This window comes from Vidua macroura, chromosome 25, assembly GCF_024509145.1.
Source record: "Vidua macroura isolate BioBank_ID:100142 chromosome 25, ASM2450914v1, whole genome shotgun sequence".
In the NCBI taxonomy this organism is placed as follows: Eukaryota; Metazoa; Chordata; class Aves; order Passeriformes; family Viduidae; genus Vidua; species Vidua macroura.
This window is the reverse complement of record NC_071595.1, coordinates 7399045-7418461: the sequence shown is the minus strand read 5'-3', so window position 1 is coordinate 7418461 and position 19417 is coordinate 7399045. Positions and strand designations below refer to the sequence as shown.

General features: G+C 45.9%; 1 protein-coding gene across 8 annotated transcripts in view; it reads right to left on the bottom strand.

Annotated features, from left to right (window-relative positions):
• Nucleotides 1-16457, bottom strand: part of LOC128818965 (lethal(3)malignant brain tumor-like protein 3) — a 40785-nt gene extending 24328 nt beyond the window's left edge. Inside the window, exons 1-11 of one of the 8 annotated variants that reach the window (XR_008440607.1) lie at nucleotides 14300-14365; nucleotides 14108-14212; nucleotides 8731-8839; nucleotides 8315-8423; nucleotides 6914-6971; nucleotides 5779-5867; nucleotides 4498-4602; nucleotides 3725-3860; nucleotides 3141-3232; nucleotides 2041-2192; nucleotides 1204-1280 (exon numbers count right to left, since the gene is read on the bottom strand). Coding sequence is in view for 7 of the 8 variants with exons in the window: in XM_053998806.1 (XP_053854781.1) it covers nucleotides 1204-1280; nucleotides 2041-2192; nucleotides 3141-3232; nucleotides 3725-3860; nucleotides 4498-4602; nucleotides 5779-5867; nucleotides 6914-6971; nucleotides 8315-8423; nucleotides 8731-8839; nucleotide 14108 (928 nt within the window). In the remaining variant the exon portion in view is untranslated. Of the gene's footprint in view, nucleotides 1-1203; nucleotides 1281-2040; nucleotides 2193-3140; nucleotides 3233-3724; nucleotides 3861-4497; nucleotides 4603-5004; nucleotides 5136-5778; nucleotides 5868-6913; nucleotides 6972-8314; nucleotides 8424-8730; nucleotides 8840-13979; nucleotides 14213-14299; nucleotides 14366-16433 lie in introns of those variants that run through there. The other 7 variants (XM_053998806.1, XM_053998809.1, XM_053998811.1 and 4 more) reach the window with 7 other exon arrangements.
• Nucleotides 16458-19417: the final 2960 nt, after the last annotated feature.

Below are 19417 nucleotides of genomic sequence, written 5' to 3'. Positions count from 1 at the left end.
CAGAAGGAGATGTGGATTCAGTTACTCCTTCATTTCCAGAAATTCCATCTAGGAAATCATTAGAGCATGGTGCTAACAATGCCAAGGCAGTAGCTCAATCCTTGTATGGGCCATTCACTTAAGGGCTGGACTCAATGATTCTTGTGGGTCCTTCCAACCCAGAGTATTCTGTGATTTCCAGAAATGCCATCTAGGAAATCATGGAACAGATCCCTTTTTCTCCCAGCTCACCTTGAAAGAAATCCTGGAAATCCTTCTCACTTTTCCCTTATAAAATCAAATTCAATTATAAATTACCAAACCCTGTTCCATTTTGTCCTAGCTTGCAAGATGAAGCTGGGGGTGTGTATTCTATTGCCACCTGTCAGAGCTGGGGCAGCTCTCTGCTGTTCTCTGGGCAGTTTTCTTTCTCTCTCCCACAGCCAATCCTCCCTCCAGGAGATCTCTTCTGTCCATGGCCACTGAGTGTCCCTGCATGGCTGAGAAAATTCCAGCATCCCATGGGCAGAGGCTGCGCCCAGGGGGAGCAGCCAAGCATTCCTACCTGGATCCAATCTGCCCTTGGAACAGCACAGCAGCCTTTGCCCACTGCATTCCCAGAGGAGCAGCTTTCTGCCCCACTGCATTCCCAGAGGGAGCCCAGGCCCATCTCCAGCAGCCCTGGAGCTCCAGAGGAAAACTCCAGCCTTGTGCAGGATCCTGCTCCAGCAGAAGCACAGCTGGCACTGCAGGAGGGCTGAGCCCCCATGGAATGGGACTGCTGCCACCACCCTGCCCCACAGCCTGCCAGGGCCTGCTCTGACCCTGGCAGTGTTGTTTTGTATTACTGCATTTTTATCTTTATATTTTCTTCTAATTTTTTTTTTTTTTAATAAAGAACAGCAATTCCTACTCCCATATCTTTGCCTGAGAGTCCCTTGATTTCAAAATTATAGTAATTTGGAGGGAGAGGGTTTACATTTTTCATTTCAAGAGAGGCTCCTGCCTTCCTTAGCAGACACCTGTCTTTTCAAACTAAGACAGATTTCTTCAATGAACTATGAAACAACATAAATTGCAGTGGCGAAAATTAGGAACAATAATATTGTTCAGGCAGTAAAGAATTCTGAAGCTACCTGGAACTTGCAAATATGTAATTATGTGGAAGATATAGTTTGCAGGTTTTTTGGCTGAAGCGGGAAGTAAGTCTCACTTGCAACCTACCAGGTGGTGTTGTCAGTGGGGTTCCAGTTTCTTGGCAGTAGCCGACAGGACGGATATATGGGCTGCTCGTTTCACACCTGAATCAAAGAGGGAAAGTTGGCAGCAGTCAGATGGAAAGCAAAAAGAAAGGCAGGATTTCAAATGCTGTCTGATAGGCCTTTGCTGGGTGAGCAGATGCTTTCAGTGGGTGTGATCACGGTGTAGAAGACAAGCACTGCCTCGTTAGAATGTGTAACACTGGGTTTTCAAGGCATTCAAGCTGTCCCAAAAGAAAGGGAAACACAAAGTAAATCTTGCAGTGGTTTGGTTGGAAGGGATCTTATCCTGTTCCACCCCCTGCCATGGGCAGGGACACCTTCCAATGGCCCCAGGTGCTCCAAGCCCCATCCAGCCTGGCCTTGGACACTTCCAGGGATCCAGGGGCAGCCACAGCTTCTCTGGGCACCCTGTGCCAGGGTCTGCCCACCCTCCCAGGGAACAATTCCTTCCCAATATCCCATCCATCCCTGCCCTCTGGCAGTGGGAAGCCATTCCCCTTGTCCTGTCCCTCCATTCTTTGTCCAAAGGCCATCTCCAGCTCTCCTGGAGCTCCTTCAGGCACCACAAGGAGTTTTCTTATCTCCAATGCTTCCCAGACAGCTCAGGCCACCCCAATGGTTCTGCACTGAGCTGCCCAGCACCCAAACAGGAAGGGAACTACTGGGCAACTGGCTCACTTTGAAAACCCCAAGTAATATTCAGATGCCTGAGAACTGACATAAGATCCCAACTTTAGGGCCTGCATTTAAAACAAAGCCAGTCTACCTTCAGACATGTATCAAAACCAGAGTCTTTTACCAGTAGTCGTAGCTCTCATCCCAGTTATCGAAATGGATCAGCAGCCGGTTTTCCACCATGTCTGTGATGGTGGCAACACAAACCAGGGACGGGTTCTTCTTGTCCACTGCCTCCAGTTTCATTCCCAGACGAAACCCAGAAGGAGTGACAGGCTGAGAAACAGGACACCAGGAAAGAGAAATCAGCCACATTCTTGGTCAAGCCATTGAAATCCCCCTTTTAAACTCCTTTGACCCCGAAACCTACAGACCAAAACACACTGCAGTGACTACCAAGAGGTTTGCAGACAGGATTTTCCATGAGTTCTGGCAATGACTATTACTAAAAAAGAGCTAATGTGGCTCAAAAAACAGCATTTCCAGGTACACCCACCACTGCAGACTCCCAGGTTGAGACACCCTGCAGTGATTTGCTGAGGATAATAATGGGCATTGCACATCCTGTTTTACTGGTGGAAAAGTTAGGAGAGTCTTCAGGGAGACAAAGTGACTGAGTGGGAAGCAGGGCAGAGCTGGGCCCTGATCCTACTGGAGTCAGTGACTGTCCATGTGCAGCCTCCAATCCACCAGCCCGTGGGCTTCGTGTCATCCCAGGACAGGATGCCATCCTGTGTCATCCCATTCCACAGGAACTGAGGTTAACAACCACTGAGAGAGCACCAGTGGGGAAGGATGACAAGTGCTCAAGATCTCAGCCCCACAATGAATCCCACGGCACACATGAGCATGCTGCTGGAATCCAGGAATTATTTTGGAGATTATTAAATTAGATGAAAGTGACACAAATATCTTGACGGTAGGGGCGCAGTAAAACAGATGGTTGTAATATATTTAATAAATGGTTCAGTAAATCTTTTCCTCCAGCATTAAGGAGGAAGGGAAATACAAATTCTTTCTCTGGAAAGTCAGTGACTGGGGAAAGAAGAAAAATTGTATGAGTTTTCCTTCTTAAAAATAAAACACAGCAGGAAGTAGTTTGCATCTGATTGTACCATGGTTGTACCTCTGACATAAGCATATTAAAAGCACATAAATATTCTGGTCAAAACTCACTTAGCACCAGACCTATTGAAACCCCTTCTATTCCATATCACCACTTACACTGCTGAGGGTCTTAAAAAGGCTTTTTGGAGCTGCTTGAGCTTTGCAGTTCTTCAAATAGGAAGTCCAATTAAATTCTCCCTCCTTGAAACCTAGGAAGAGAGAAAAAAAGATTGTTTTACATGGCCCTGGTACATTCTGGTGAGTTTTTCTGAAATGGAAATTACCTGGAAAGAATATAAACTTTGCGTGACAACTGCCCTGCTACGATCTCCAGAGGCTGTGCATTTCAGCTAAACCAGCTCTCTCTTTTTCACCATAATGTCCAATCATTAATCTCAACCTTCAAATGTTTCTAGGAAATTGAATGCAGGAAAGAACTGACCGCAGGAAAGAAACAAGTTCTGAAGCACAGACAGATATTCAATCCAGAGTTTCTACTGTGACTAACAATGTCAGTCTTTAGGAATATCACAGGGAAGATATTTTGCTCTTTTGTGAGTCATTGTGTTAGTTAAACCTCTTCCCTTTAGCCCCTCAGACAGAGTTCCAAGATGAAATCACACTAAAAATGAAATATGCAGAGCCAGGACATCTTAGTAGAATTTATGGTTTCTTGTACACAGCTCTATTTTCTGTAATACCTTTAGGAGGGAGCAGCTTATGGCTTGTTTTTTCACACCAGCCCACAGGGTGGATGTCTGAGGAATCAGCATTAGCCCAGAAGTCGTAGCACTCTGGGTAACCATCAAAGTGCAGTCGCATCCTGTACCCCTGAACCTACAGTGAGAGAAGCTCTGATTATCACCAAGGGTCACAGAAGAGAAAAATAATCACTAATAAAACACTCCCTCATATCTGACTTTCTGAGAAGGTAACTTAGGATCTCATTTATTTCTCAGAAACTCTAGTTGTATTTTAACTCCTTTGCTCTCCCAGTTTCCATGCTCCTCTCTCCCCACTTCAAACAGCTGGAAATAGAACTGGTCAGTGGAACCTCCCTGAGCCCCTGCTCCATGCCATGCACACATGCATGGGGGGTACAAAAGCAGCCCCAGAAACTTAAATGTCTATACCAGATCAGCCCAGATTTCACATAACTGAAGCTGCATAAAAGTATTCTGACTTGTTTATATTTATTAAGCCTTAGGGCCTCATGGCATTGTTCTCTTTCATACTTGTTCACTACAGGCAATTAATAGGTTTGCTATTCTTAGTTACAAGTGTAAAAATCTGCCAGTAGGATTTCAGGCAAAGATCCTTAATTACATAACACCTTTCCTTCAGTGTCACCTTGAACTCCTACCATTAATTAACTAACTGAAGGACTATTACTCTTACGTTTCTACTTTTTATTGAAAAAAAAATTCTAGATGTACATGGGACTTTTGGAATCAAAGACAAGAAAAGCAACTACCTCAGCAACTGTGAGAACACAGAATCGAGAGGGGTGTTCAGGATCCACCCCTTCCAATTTCATTCCAACTTTAAATCCATTTCGGCCTTGTGGGAACGACTGATACTGTGAGGGGGGAAGAAACACTTGCTTTTAATTCCTAAAGACAAAATCTATTGCAGAGCAGTCATAACATACTTAAGGCTTCAATTTTTGTATTTCAGGCTTCAAATGCTCAACTCAGAGAAGAAAATCCCACCCCAAGTGACTGTGGCTCCAACAGACAGGAGGGATCAACAGACAGCAGGCTCAGGGATCAGTAATGGCACCATCACCATATTTCACATTTACTCATTTTTCTAATTAATCTCTCAAAACCACTGCACTGTTGCAATTAGCTACAAACACATCTTTGAGCAGATGCAGAAATGATCTCTTCTCAAACACAAAAGAATCCCCTTCCCAGATCAACGCAGAATCAAAGAGCTGGGAAAGCTACAATCACTTTGTGTCAGTCCAGACTCTCACCAAAAGGTAACTTGTCATCTTCAAATGGTGAAAGGGACAAGGCAGGCTTGATCTGCAGCCCAGTTTTACAGTTATTCCAGAAAACATTTGTGTTTTTCATTTATCTGCAGTCTCTAATCCAAGTGAAACAGCTGAAATACAGTAAAAGTTTAAAAGCACCCTGAACTGGGATTCCAAATGACCCAGTGCAGGACTGCAGGACTGCAGGACTGGACCTTCCTTTTAAGCTCCCTCTGGAAGGACCAACAGCCCTGGGCTCTGAAGAGCTCCCTGGGAGCTGCACATTTAACTGGGGTGCAGAGGCAGCCTCGCCAAGGCTGAACTCAGCCTCTGGCACTGCCGTGTGACTGACACAAGCCCAGCCTCCCTCCTGGCACTCCCCAGCGTGCCCACACCACTGCCCGAGCCAGCAGACTCATGGCTTCCCACAGGGACAGGCTGGGAGGGCTCTGGGCAATCCCACAGCAGGCTGTCCCTCTGCAGCCGTCCTTGGAAGCTGCCTGACAGCCTCTGGTCCAGAGCAGAGCAGATCCAAACAGCTGCTGCTTGTCTGTGAGAGTCAACCAGCATTTTTTACACCCTGGTTTGGGATGAGACGCCCAGGGCAAATGCCTGCTTCCCTGGCCTACTTGTACCAGAACAACTCAGAAATACAAGTGCTAGCTTCAGGGTGGTCTCCAGTCCCACCTCCACCGAGCTGGCAATCCTGTGACTGCCAGAAATCCTGTGATGTTGCCCAAGAAAAACAGCAAGAGAGTGAAAAAAACTGCCAACCTCTCTGAACAGCTTTTGGGGAGCAGCTGGCATCTGTTCCTCTTCCAAGTAGGAAGACCAGTTCCATACCTTCTTCTTTCCAGGAAGCACTAATTAATCAAAAACAACGAGAAAATGAATGCTTCTCTCTGCTGCCTCCTGCTCTGCTTCTCCTCATCTCTTCTCCTCCTCCTCCCACATTTGCTGTGGCACCCCAGAAGAGGCAGTGTTACTCAACTTTTGAGGAAAGGTTTTGCTTTCTTTCTTTGCTTTTGCTTGCTTTTGGAAATTCCAGCAATAGGAAAACTGTGCTCATTCCCCAGGAAATGAAAATTTATTGTACCACAGGTCAAATGAACTGTGGCACCTGGACTGCTGGCAAGCTGCTCAACGAAAGGTGCCAAGGGAAAGACTGGACAAGACAGAATAACTTAAAATTGCTGGAATTAATTCGTCCTCCTGACATTTCACAGAGGAATAAGGGGTTAAATACAAACTAACAGGCATCACAGAGAGGCATAGAATTGCAGCTAAAATAAGCCTAAAATAAAATAAATTAAAAACCAAGTGATTTTTTGCTAAGTTCACAATATTTTTTATATACACATATATATTTATAACCTCCTAATAACACAATGCATCTACTAGAGAGGCAGCTCCCAGATGATGAAAACAACTTGAATTCATTCTGGTAGAACCACAGTCATACATATAGAAAATTACATTCTAAATGTATATTAAAACTCTCCCCCCAGTTACATATTGACTGATTTAAGCTATATAATACATTTAACTCATAGTCTACAATCAATCACGTTGTTTACAATTTATTTTTTACTTAGCACTGTAGGCTGTGGCTGAAGCTCTCCAAAGTCAATGAAAAAAAGATTCTTATTGTCTTCAGTGAGCTCTGGATGAAGCTGACTCCTTCCAGATCCTTACCCTGTGTCCATCATGCAGGCAAATCCAGGATATTCCTGCTAATACACCTCCAAAGCTGACTGTGGTAAGAGGGTTATGTACCTAATAAGCTGTCCTGAATGTGAAATGAGCTCTCCTGTCCTTTATTCTTCTGTTTATTATTATTAACTTTATAATAGCTACTAAAAAATATATCTATAAACATTAAAGAAAAGAGACTATGAGCTTAGCTCACCTTGTTTTATTGGTTTAGTGTTTCTGCGGCTTTTCATATTATTTGATTTATTCTTCTCCTAGACACAGATATGTTAAAAAGAAGTTTAGCAAGGTTGTTTTTCCCTCCCTCTGATCATCTCACAATGCAGGTAACAACATGGAAGTAGCATGGAAGTAACAGGTAACTAAAAGGAGTACTAGCCAGCATTGCTGTCTCTTGAACAACCCTGAAAGAACATCAGGAGGGAGTGTTACACAGATAACAGTGATCTTGGTATCCCAAAGTGCTTTACAAGTTATTTAATATATGCTACTGAAGTTCATTTAAATGTGGCTGTTAAAGACAAGCACAGGACCAAAATCTCCATTACAATACAGAGGATTTGCCTTTCTGCAATGCAGGATTTGCTGCTCACATCAGCAGCCTTACTGGAACACTCTTTTTCCCTTCCCTTTCTTACGTCCATCTACGCCAGGGAATGGATACAGGGGGAAAAAAGGAATTTATGAAGCCCTGAAGGAAGCAGAACCTTCAAGTAACTCCTGTCATAGATAAGTACCCCAGACAATGTGGTCTCTCTGTGTCATACTCCATGCATTCCCGTTTCTTCTGTGTGTTTGCAAACTCGGGCTTGATTCCTCCCAGGCTGTCATTTCTCAGAGCCAAACCAAAACCAGGCAAAATGTGCCATACAAAGCTGCCTGCCAAACATTCCCAGAAGGGACGGGGGGCAGTTTCTAATGAGAACGAGGAGAAGGGGGAAGAGAGAGACTGCAAGGACTTCTGAGAACATCCATCCCTTAAAACATCTCACCCACATCCCAGAGAAAAGCTGAGCAAGACGCCGAGTTAAACTGCTCATGACAGCAGAGGCTGCAGCTTTACTGCCCCTGTTCTGCCGTACAGAGCCCTGTGTTATGTGAATAAACATCAAATGGCTCAGAGGGGTACTGATGGGCAGGAGCAGAGCACAGGGCCCCAGGAGGGAGTTAGGGGCTGCAGGAAACGGAAGGAAAGATCAGCTCAGGATTGAGGTGCTGCTGTTTATGCACCACTAATACAGGTTTCTAGTAGTGCAGTGAGAGTACGTCCAAGTATGTAATAAAATCCAAACAAACCCTGTGGTTTGACACTGATCTTCAATATCTCACAACAGTATTTGAGTGTAGTTATTCTGGAGACATGTGGTGTTATTACTGTGAACTCCCGACTTTCACTTCACCTGAGCTATTCATTCATCCCTGTGACTCCTCAGAACAGTTATTCCCATCACTGATGTAAATCAGGATCAGACCCAGACCATTCCCCAGGTACAGAACAAGCTCCCTCAGCCCAGTTGGCACTGCACAAGGAGCCCTGAGCCAACTGCCCCTGCTTTTCACAGCTCTCATTAAAGGAAGTGCATGCAGCCTCATTTACCTCATCCTCATATGCATTTTCCTCCTCATCCTCTGAATCCAGAGGCAATCTTCTCTTCCTCCGGAGACGTCTGACAGGTCTGCCAGCCTCAGTCACCTGACAGCCACTGCTGGTAGTAAGATTTCCATTATTTGCCGTCTCTGCAATCATCTGGAATGTCTTTGACATCATTAAACATCCAAAATTAAGAGCAATATAAAATTAAAACATTATTCCTGCACTGTTTCCAGTGTCTCTGAATCTCTTGGAATGAGGAGGCCTGGGCTGAGGACCTGAAGAAATGAAAGGTGTCTGAAGGATTTCCTGGATATAGAACTGTAACACTTGGTCTGATAGGATCACTCTACTCACAGTAACGCCATGCTCCCTTTAAACGTTTTCAAACAAAAGATGGGAAAAATCTGGGATTTCTGTACCTCTCCCTGTGCTGCTGGGAGCCTGTTTGAGTACAAATCTTTCCATTCTCAAAGTAATCCATTTGCCCACAGGTTTGGGAATCAGAGCAGGGCACAGCTTGTCTTGGCACTGCAGAAGTAAAGAAAAAGACAACTATCAAATTAAAATGTTAAAACACCTTTCAGGCAATGAGTTCTGTCAAAGTCCTTTACAAACTTTCATTACTTGACACTCAGTATCCCATTGTGAGGGAAGTAACTATCATCTGTGTGCTGCCACACTACCTCAGTAGAGAAAACCCCCTTTTATTGGTAATGTTTTAATTTTGGAGCACTGGTCTCCAATAGTACTCTCAGGCACATCTTGGTTGACTTGATGATCTTAAAGGTCTTTTCAAATGTTAATGACTCCTTGACACTACCTGTGAGGGAGCTCTGCTGAAACAGTGAGTAATTTAATCAAAGGAAACTGGTGATTTACAAAGTAAGTGATGCTGAACAGCCTGAAGGGCTGACCCCGGGGAAGAATGACCCACGTCGCAGCAGTTTGTGGAGAACTGCTGCCCATGGGAAGGACTCACTTTGAGAAGTTCATGAAAAATTGTCTCCCACGAGAGGAATTCCCTGCTGGAGCAGGGAAGGACTCTGACTCCTCTCTGAGCAGCAACAGAAACAACCTTGTGATGAACTGACCATAACCCCCATTCCCATCTCCGTGTGCCACTAAGGGGAGGAGGGAGAGCTGGGAAGGAGAGAGGGCTTTGACACTCATCCCTGCTCCAGCACAGCCTTGCACACACACAGCCTGTCCTGCTAAGGACATCACAGGAAATCCAGGTGCAGAACTAGAAAACCCATCCACACACACACAGGGCAGCTTTGGAAAAAGCATGATATGTGGCAGACTTCAGAGATTTAAGCTTTGGAGCTTAAAACACAGGGCATGCAGGAACACTTTACTGGTCCAGATAAAATTATTAAAGTCTGTTAAATAGTGTCACTGTGCATCTTTTATTACTCCTGACCTGCAAATGCAACCAAGCATAAAAAAATTAAACTAGAAAACCATCTTTCTGATGAGCAAATAGCTGCAAAGATTACCCATTCCTTGATCATCTTTACTGCGTGCATTATGGAGCTACTGAACTCCAGAAAGAAAGAGGCAAGTCAAAGGTGGTTGCATTTGCAAGCTCTGCTCCGAAGCTTTTATTCCAAGCACTTCATTAGTCTGAGATCTTTTCTCAGCCATCTGCACTTCATTGAAACCTCGGTCTGAAAGCATTTGCTTCACTCTGAAACAGGGCTCCTTTGTTGAGTGGAGAAGCCCCCTCCGTCTTCTACTCCTATGTGCTTTCTGGCCTCAGGATCCTGCCTCCAGCACCCTATCAAAGCTTCATCCCAAATGTTCTTCCCTCTCTTTATCTAAAGCTTGTATTTCTTAAAGCTTCAAAGATGCTGGACTTGCTTCTGAAAAGCTCACGTCCTCCTCTCCACCCCCAAGGAGACAGAGCATCACTTCATTTCAACACAAAGAGAAATGTCCCATTCTGAAGAAATGATAATTCTAAGTGGACTCAGCTTCCTGCAGGATTCCATCCAGTTCACCTCCCTCAAACACTTCAGGAGCAGCACCATCCCGGGGCAGATTCCAGGGGCTGAGGCTGGTGGCACAGCTCAGTGCCATGGCAGAAGGACAGTGGAAGGAGATCTCCAAGCTCCACATGCTGTTCCAGACGGAGTTCCTGTGCCCGGGAGCGGGGAAGGTGCCCGTGGCACTGCAGGAGCAGAGGTCTCCAAGGCAGTGATGCCCCTGCACATGAATGAACAGCTCTGCTTCTGCCCAAAGCGGTGCAGACAGAGGCTGGGGCTCCCTCCTGCCAAAATCTCACAGTGCACCTGTGGCCAGGTGAGCTGGGGAAGCCCAGCCCCAATCCCAGAACACATAAATTTGTATTAGAAATACAATGAGCGTCTTTACTAACAGTCTCTGATCTGAGGGTGAGGCCTGGCTGATCACGGGGAAACCTCCAGTTTCATCCCACAGCTCTATCCCTCCTTCCTAAGTTCTGGAAATGCAGAATTTACTATCAGGACTGCATCTTCCTTTACACAACAGAGCTCAGTAAAGCAGGTTTGCTAATATGAAATCCACACAAACCCTCCAGAAATAATCTGTCCTTCCAGAGATGTTCTTGAATGGTATTAAGGAAAAATGCATTTTGTGCATGTAAGAATTGCAATACAGGAGGAAGAGAGAGGAGGAAAAAGGATTAAATAGGAAAAAAAAATATATTTGGCATCTTAAGGACAGCTCTCTGGGCAGCCACTTATTGTGTTCCAGCTGAACATTCCAACCAGACCCATTAACCAGGGTACTGAGGGCTCTTACACTTGATCATCTAATATAAAACAACACATTATTATTTGGTGTCTTTCAGTCTAATAAATAACGTGGTGATTTGTGATTCTCTGCTATTAGGAGGAATCAATAAAAGTGAAGCTGTTTCTGCAATGGAATGTTACTGCCGGGTAAGGAGCAGAAGCATAATGACTTGGATTGAACACAGGGCAAAAGTTACACCACTGCAAAATAACCCAAAGGAGTCAATGGACCAATTCCATGTTTTATGGGAGCGTACACCGCTGATCTCAGAACACTCCAAGCATGAAGGTTTATCCACATCTGTTGGCAGAATTGTTTCCTCATAGCTACTGCTCAAAGGGAGGAGGAGGAAGAAAAGGAAGATTGTGAACACAGGTCAAATGTCAGGGGCCTGATTCTGAATGCCTGATGCGGTAACAACAACCTGATTTTTCAGAGCTCTCAAGTTCCTTCAGCTCAAATTTATTTCACTTGAAATTGATCTTTTTCTCCCCAAGACTCAGAACTTGCAGCCTTGAAGGCAATTCTGTGTATTTGTTTTCAGCACAAAGGAACAGAACAGCTGAATACCTTAATTTGCAAATGTCAACAGCCCTCCCCCTCCTCTAACACAGAATGTTGTTATCCCCCTCCTCTATGTTTGTGGCCATCAGACCTTGGTTCTGATTCATGAGAGCCCTGTTTGCCCCTGAACTCCATTCCTGACCTGAAGCCTTCCAGGTGCTCAACTTTCTACCTACACGTTCAGTGTGAGCCTAATTCAGCCAAAGGCAAACCCACGGACCTGATGCAGGACGACACAGGACACTTCAGCATTCCTGCAGCTCCAATTCCAGCACCACCACGGCTCTTTGATTATTTTAACTGGGCCAAAAGCAGGACAGACGTTTGCAAATGGCAATAGCAATTAAGTCTGGGTAGCACAGGATAACCTCTGTAGGAGCTCCCCAGCTTCCACTGGTTTATTGGAGCTGCAGGTGCAGAACATCTGTGGCCAGTGTCCACATTGAGGGTCACAGAACACATCCACATCCCACAGCTGCAGGGAGAGGCAGGAATTGGACTAAATGAGCCTTGCACTGGGTGCTATTGAATACATTAATATTTGATATAGCCTTGTACATCTATAAACGTTTGTTTGTAGCAAATATTTGGTTGCCAGTTTCAACAAGGGCAAGCCCATCCCTTTTTAGATTTTATTCTTTGCTTTCAGGCTTTAAAAATAAAGAAGCTCAAGCACCAAGATTATTTACAAAGCTCCCTCTGGGAGAAGGAGTTTGGAAGTTACTTGGACAGAAGTAATTAACTTGGAGATTTTAGTTCAAATTGGGCCAGGAAAATTGTTAAAAATCACAATGTAGACAATAATCTTGAACTTAACCAGAGAAGACCTAATAAAATATTTGGTCTTTCTCATCTCTGCATTTTATAAATCCAGTAAAACCCACAGAAAAATATAATAAAGAAATTGCTTTTCTTATAATACTCCCTTATCAGTAAAATCTGCAATAAAATCAAGACAACCCAATAAAAGGAAGCAAATGGGGCAATTAAAAAGAGAGCAGAAACTAACATGAAACATTTTGAAGAACCATAGTCAGGCCCAAAGATTCCTCATTTGTCCCAGTTTTTGATTTCTATTCATATTTAGCATTTTAAGTCTCAGAAACATTAAGGCAAAAGAAGATACTGCAAAACTGAGATGAGTCATTCCGTTCCAAGTTGCAGATTCAGATTTATGAAATGATAAATGATTGCCAGGCTGGCAGAGATAATGAAGCCTAATTAATATGCTTCCACCCAGACCTCTATGCTTTGTCTTTAGATAGGTAATCCACAGGAAGAGGTCAGAAATACTCAGGTTTTGATCTCATTTCTGTGCCTGAACCACTGCAGGCTTGGGAAACCACCTCAGCTTTGGCTTTTAACATCCATCTTGCCTTTGTTAGGAGATGAAAAATTTAAAAAACAGGAAGAAAAAAGGGTAAAGGTTCACTCCAAGTGAGTGTGAAGGCTAAATGGGTGGATAGGGGTTCACTACACTTCTATAAGCACCATCAGTCTTGATGGGAAGAGAAACATTTCAACAGAAATCCCATTCCAGGTGCTGCCAGGATCATTTCCAATGACATGAGAATTCCAGTGTCTCTCTCTGGTGATGAATGCAATGGTGCAATAAACCCAAAGACTGTAAATCAAGTATTAACATGAAATTTGCAGCACTTCTGACTAAGCTTCCATGGACCAGGAGGCAAAATCCCATTCAAGAACACCTGGCATTGAGGGAACCATCTGATACTGTGCAGTTCCGGGAATAACTGATTTACAAATCACCTTTCTGCCCTGAAACAGGGCGGGAGCTGAGCAAAGCTGCTCCTCTTCTCACAGAGAAGAATTCCTTCCTAATATCTGATCTAAACCTGCCTCTGTCAGTGTGAAGCCATTCCTGCTTCCCCTGTCGCTCCAGGCCCTTGTAAATAGTCTCTCTCCAGCTTTCTTGTAGGTTCCCTTTAGGCACTGGAAAGCTGCAATTAGGTCACCTTGAAGCCTTCTCTTCTCCAGGCTGAACAATTCCAATTCTCTCAGCCTTTCAAACAGTTTAAAAGCTACAGCATAAATAGGGTTGTCAAAGCAAATTCTGTGTGATTCATGAATAGAACCTCTACCTGTTTGCTTAGCTCCACCATGCATTTATCCCATCACTTTGCTGGATTCAATCAGAAATTAAAAAAACAAAACAAAACAAACAGGAGATGAGCCAAAAGATGCTAAACCTAGCAACAGAACACCCATTCCTTGGGGGTGAAGTGTTTTACCAGTAAATTAAACCATTCTCTGGAAGAGAATCCGCCAAATTCAGCAAAGCACATCTGCCCTCACACCTCACCTGTGGAGCACAGTGAGTGATGCTAATTAGGAGAAAGAGGGTTTGCTCAGATCTCTGTTGGCTTTGGTTGCTAATTGATTCCACGTGCAGAGGTGTGCAGCTGCCAGGCTTCCTTAACAAGGACTCACTTGGTCATTTTTCCCCCAAGTCTCCAATCTGATTTTTCATCCCACTGTGTCTCCTTCTTCCCGCTCTCGTGCCCATGCAGCACAATTGGAGGGCTTGAGGAAAGGCTGAAATAGATTAAAAATTACAGAAAATATGGGACAGAGAGAACAGTGTGTGGGGAAGAAGAACTGACACTGCAACTCAGGAATCACCTTGTTATTTCATAGAGAGACTGTAAATGTCTGAGTAATCACTGCTGTGGGTCAATCTGGTTTTGATCCAGTTTATCTACATTTCCTTGATATTCAAACTGTGCAATTCTGAGAATGGGATTTATCCTCCAGAACACTTTCCTGCCCAGAGGTGAGGCATGGACTGGCACACGGACACTCTGCACCTTATGGTCTGACAGCACTCTCAATGGGATTGTTGGGGTGTCCTGTGCCAGCACTCAGACTCGATGATCTCTGTGGCTCCCTTCCAACGCGGGGTATTCCATGATTTTAAGATCTCCATCATCATCCTGAGAGAATCTGATTCCATGTGCCAGCATCAGGCTTGCAGCACATGCAAGCACATCTCTCAAAAAACTACCAGCACTCATGGAAAAGGACAAGGGGGTTACACTGAAGCTTCATCCTCAATTCCACATCCCTCAACACCAATGGAATATGTTGTCATACCAGAAGGATCTGCACTAAATGCTTTGCATGAAGATAGAAGTGAGATAAGGCCTTCTCCTGCAGATAAACCAACACAATTTTAAGCACATTTAAAGTAAGACTGCAGACACTGCTTTAAATAAATTCACAATGCTACTTTTAAAAATCAGTGTAAAGCCTTAAAATTTCAGTAAATAAAGAATTGGTGATAAAATTGCTGACAAACAGCATGGCTGGTACAAGGAAAACACACCCTGGGTCCTGAGGAGTCAGTGGGGCAGCAGTCTGCAGAGTACATCTGGCTGTGTACCCACTCACCCTCCTGCAACTTGCTCGTTATGGCAACGTAACCCTGAAGCCAGAATAAATCACCTCTGGCCAAGACAAACGGACAACCTGCACAACCTGCCCAGCCGCTGCACCCAGCTGTCCTCAGCAGCTCAAACTGGGCTCTGATTCCACCCCAGCACTCACCGGGAATTACAATTCATTTCACACATGTTCGCCTTTAATGGGATTACTTGCAGTATAAGATGCAATCAATTTTAGGGCAAAACCAGTGCACAGAGGCCAAAAACATCCTCTGTTTTAATTGCATCTGTAATTACTTTGTAAGACTGCAATCCAGCAGACTACCCTGGGGACCCCTATTAATCACTATTACATATCTCCCATGGCCAAGCAGGAATAGTCACTCAGGAAAAGACTGTTCCCATCCTCAAAAACGTATAATCTGAGTAGATTATAGATCATAAACTGAGGAAGCAAAACGCTGATTAGACCACACCAGACTACTCTTAATTGCTGTGTAGGGAAGGAAAGTTTGAAGCACCAAGTCCCTGTTTTCCCTCCTTTTTACATCTGTTTTACTGTACAATAAAACATGGACCAGAAAGGTCTTTTACAATTTGGTACAAAATATCAGAGCTCTTTATCTCTTAATCCCAGTTACAGGCTATTTTTTAAAATTTATCTAGGCAGTAATTGAATAAATTAAATGTTTTCATAGTATAAATCTAATCCGATTCCTTGCGGCACCAGGAGCCCATAAAAGTGTCCTAATCCCTTTCTCCTGACACCAAACATCACTCGGACTGTCCCACACCGATCCCTACCCGCAGCCGATCGATACTTTTGAATGATTATATTTATCCCTCTATTTATTCAGCGCAGACCTCCCCTCCCAAACTCCCCATTCCATTAGTTCTGCACTTTGAATTTGCTGCCAAAAACTTTGATGGTTTTTTGTTTGTTCCGTCATGTAAAATGTCTGTTTCCAAACTTAAATCCTTCTGGGTTTGGGGAGGTCTCCAAGAATTGTTTCTACTGGATTTATATGTTTGTTAATATTTCTGAGTTGTCACAGTCCCGAGGAGTTTCACCGGAGCGGCGCCCAGGAGGGATAACCCCGATTTTCTCCGCAACTTCTCGGGTCAAAACTGGGCAACCACCACCTCAGAAACTGTAAATGCTTTATGACCGTGCAAAAAACAAAAAAAAAAACTTAAGCCCGCGTTCTGCCGCCGTGCGTCGGCGGCTTTGCGGTGGTTTTGCCCCTCCTGGGGGTTTTAAACGCACTTTCCGCGCCGCGGGCCCGGCCCGGCGCCGCCATTTGCGCTCCCGGCCCCCCACCCGCCCAAGATGGCGGCGGCGCCCCCGCCCGGCCCCGACCCCCGCCCCTCACTCACCCGGCCCGGCCCGGCCCGGCCCGGCCCGGCCCGGCCCCGCCGCCGCTCCGGGGCCTCCCGACGGAGCCCAGGCAGCGCTGCGAGCCCCGCGGGCCCCGGGCGCATGCGCGGCCCCGGCCCGGGAGAGGCGGCGCTGGCAGGGGATGGGGACCGGGAGCGGGGCGGTACGGGGTGTGGGGTACGGGGTGTGGGGTACGGGGTGTGGGTACGGGGTGTGAGTACTGGATGTGGGGTACGGGGTGTGGGGTACGGGGTGTGGGTACGGGGTGTGGGGTACTGGATGTGGGGTACGGGGTGTGGGTACTGGATGTGGGGTACGGGGTGTGGGGTACAGGGTGTGGGTACGGGATGTGGGGTACGGGGTGTGGGGTACGGGGTGTGGGGTACGGGGTGTGGGGTACGGGGTGTGAGTACTGGATGTGGGGTACGGGGTGTGGGGTACGGGGTGTGGGGTACGGGGTGTGGGTACGGGATGTGGGGTACGGGGTGTGGGGTACGGGGTGTGGGTACTGGATGTGGGGTACAGGGTGTGGGGTACGGGGTGTGGGGTACGGGGTGTGGGGTACGGGATATGGGGTGCTGGATACGGGGTACTACGTATGGGGTTCTGGTGTACTGGGATATGGGGAACTGGATGTGTGGTACTGGGACAGGGGGCACTGGGTACGGGGAGGACCTAGGACAGAGCTGGGCACGGGGACGGAGATGCACTGGGGTAGGGATGGCACTGGAATGGGCTGGTACTGGGACGTGGAAGCGTGGGATGGGAATGAACTGGGATAGGGCTGGCACTGAGGCATGAGCCGGCACTGGGACAGGCAGACGCGGGGCTCTGGGGGCACTGGGAGGGGGCACGTGGCCGTGAGGGGCACAGCCCCGCTCCCTGAGCCGGCCGGGTGAAGCCTGGGCACGGCCGTGGGCGCTGGGCACGTTCGTGGCTGAGATGGGATTTGGGAAGGGGAGGTTTGCCACGGGGAGCTGTGAATCGCCACTGCTGCCGGCACCCGGCAAATCCTGACCGCCGCGTCCCGTTGCCTCCCACGCCCAGGAGTAACAGAGGATGTTGTCTCATCTTCTCTGCATTTGTAAAATGTGTTTGTCTTCTCATCTGGGACCCTTATTTTCCTTTGTGTTTGAATTTTGGAGCAATAAAAGAGGTGGGGGTAGGATTTTTTAATGACGAGTCGGGGGTTTCCGCCAAGAGCGCAAGCAGGCCCCAAGCTGTGACAGCTTAAATGGAATGGGATTTCAGGAGAATAATAAATGAGATTTGCAATGGCTCATTTGAAACACACATCATAATATTCTTCATCCCTTGAGTGAGGCACATAAAGTACCCTTTAGAATCTTTAAATTTAGTCAGAAAACAAATACATTTCTTACCTCATCTGTGCCAGCAAGTTCCAGCTAAAATGCAAATCCTGCAGAAGCTTGCAGCCAGTGTTGGAAGTATTCAGTGGGTCCAGGTTTACAGGGCTGTTGGAGCCAAAAAACTTTACAAGTAATTGAACTATCCATATTTATTTAGACGCTTAATTTGATTTTAATTGTTGTAAGTTTTGTTGAGACATCCCTAGTTTGGGGCTTCTTGCCCTTTTATCTTGCTGCTCTACTGACAGTTTTGCCAGAACCTGCCCTGTGCCCACCACATGCATTCCTGCCTTCCCTCCTCAGAGCTCACCTCCAGGGTGCCCGATAAGACAGTTACCCCAACCCTAAATCAGATTTGGGTCTGATTTTCAGTGCATTTTGGGTAGGTACTTCCAGCCTAAAGCTGAGTCCTCACTTTGTGTGTAATTACTCTCACAGAAATGTTACTTGGGAATATTGTGGAATTATTGCAATAGACATTCCACTAATCTTTCTGGCTATGCAATATAATTATTATTTTTAATATTTTATATTATTACCATTGCCCTGGTTTCACACCTGCTGCCAGGCCAATCTCTGCAGTTTCAGGAGATCAAGACTGCAGGGACTCCAAGCTGGGAAAGATAAAGTGCCCACACCAGGGAGCCACACGAGCTGGAGGTTTTGATGCAAACCCTATACTTTAATGCAAAATTAATGGGTGAGACTCACTCAGTGACGTTTGTGCGACAGAAATGAACATTAAATGATGCAGCAGCGCCCAGCTGAGGCGTGCGCCTGGCCCTGCCCATGGGATCAGTGTTCTGGGGGCACTCCCAATGCTTCCCGCTAATTGTCAGCAGTTAAGATGTCTCAGAATGCCTGGGAATTCCTGCTCCGACACTCCAGCCCACACACGTGGCGGCTGGGGGGGTGAGCCCACCCCAAGGGCTGTCCCTGCAGTAGAGCACAGGTGCTCCTGCAGTGGGTGGTGTGTCCAAACCCTGCACTGCACACCCAGGGAGTGCCATCGCTCCAGGTGCTCGCACAGGAAGGAGTTTGGGCTTTCCCTCTTCTTACTGCACGAAGTGACAACCTCCACCTCAGACCTCAGTTTCCCACATACCTCCCTCCATGCCTGTCCTCAGGTATTTAAGGAATAGATGCTTCTCCCAAAGGGCTCACTAAAACCCGCCTTGGTCATTTGGAACAGAGTTGCCAGACAGCAGAAACTGGAGTCACTTTTTAGTCTTTACCTAGACTGTATCATTTGCAGATTTTTTAAAAAATATTTTTCAGTTAATTATTCCTTACTAGCAAACGTCTTGCCTTGGCTGGTTTGCTTCTGTATTACGATTAAGCAGCAAAAAGGATTAAAAATGTCATTTTGAGAGTATAAGATGTTAAAGCACTAAATATATATAGCTGGAAAAGGCATTTCCTCCTGAAGATACCACTTCCACAGAGATTTCTCATGCTGCCGTGGTAATATGACATTTGATAAAGTCTGAGCCACTTGCTGAGCCCTGACCCCTCTCAAAGTGTGGGGAGATATTTTGTGTTGCAAGCAACTCTGATGATCTATTACCCCTTCATCTTTTTAATATGGCAGGACAAGTTCCAAATGATC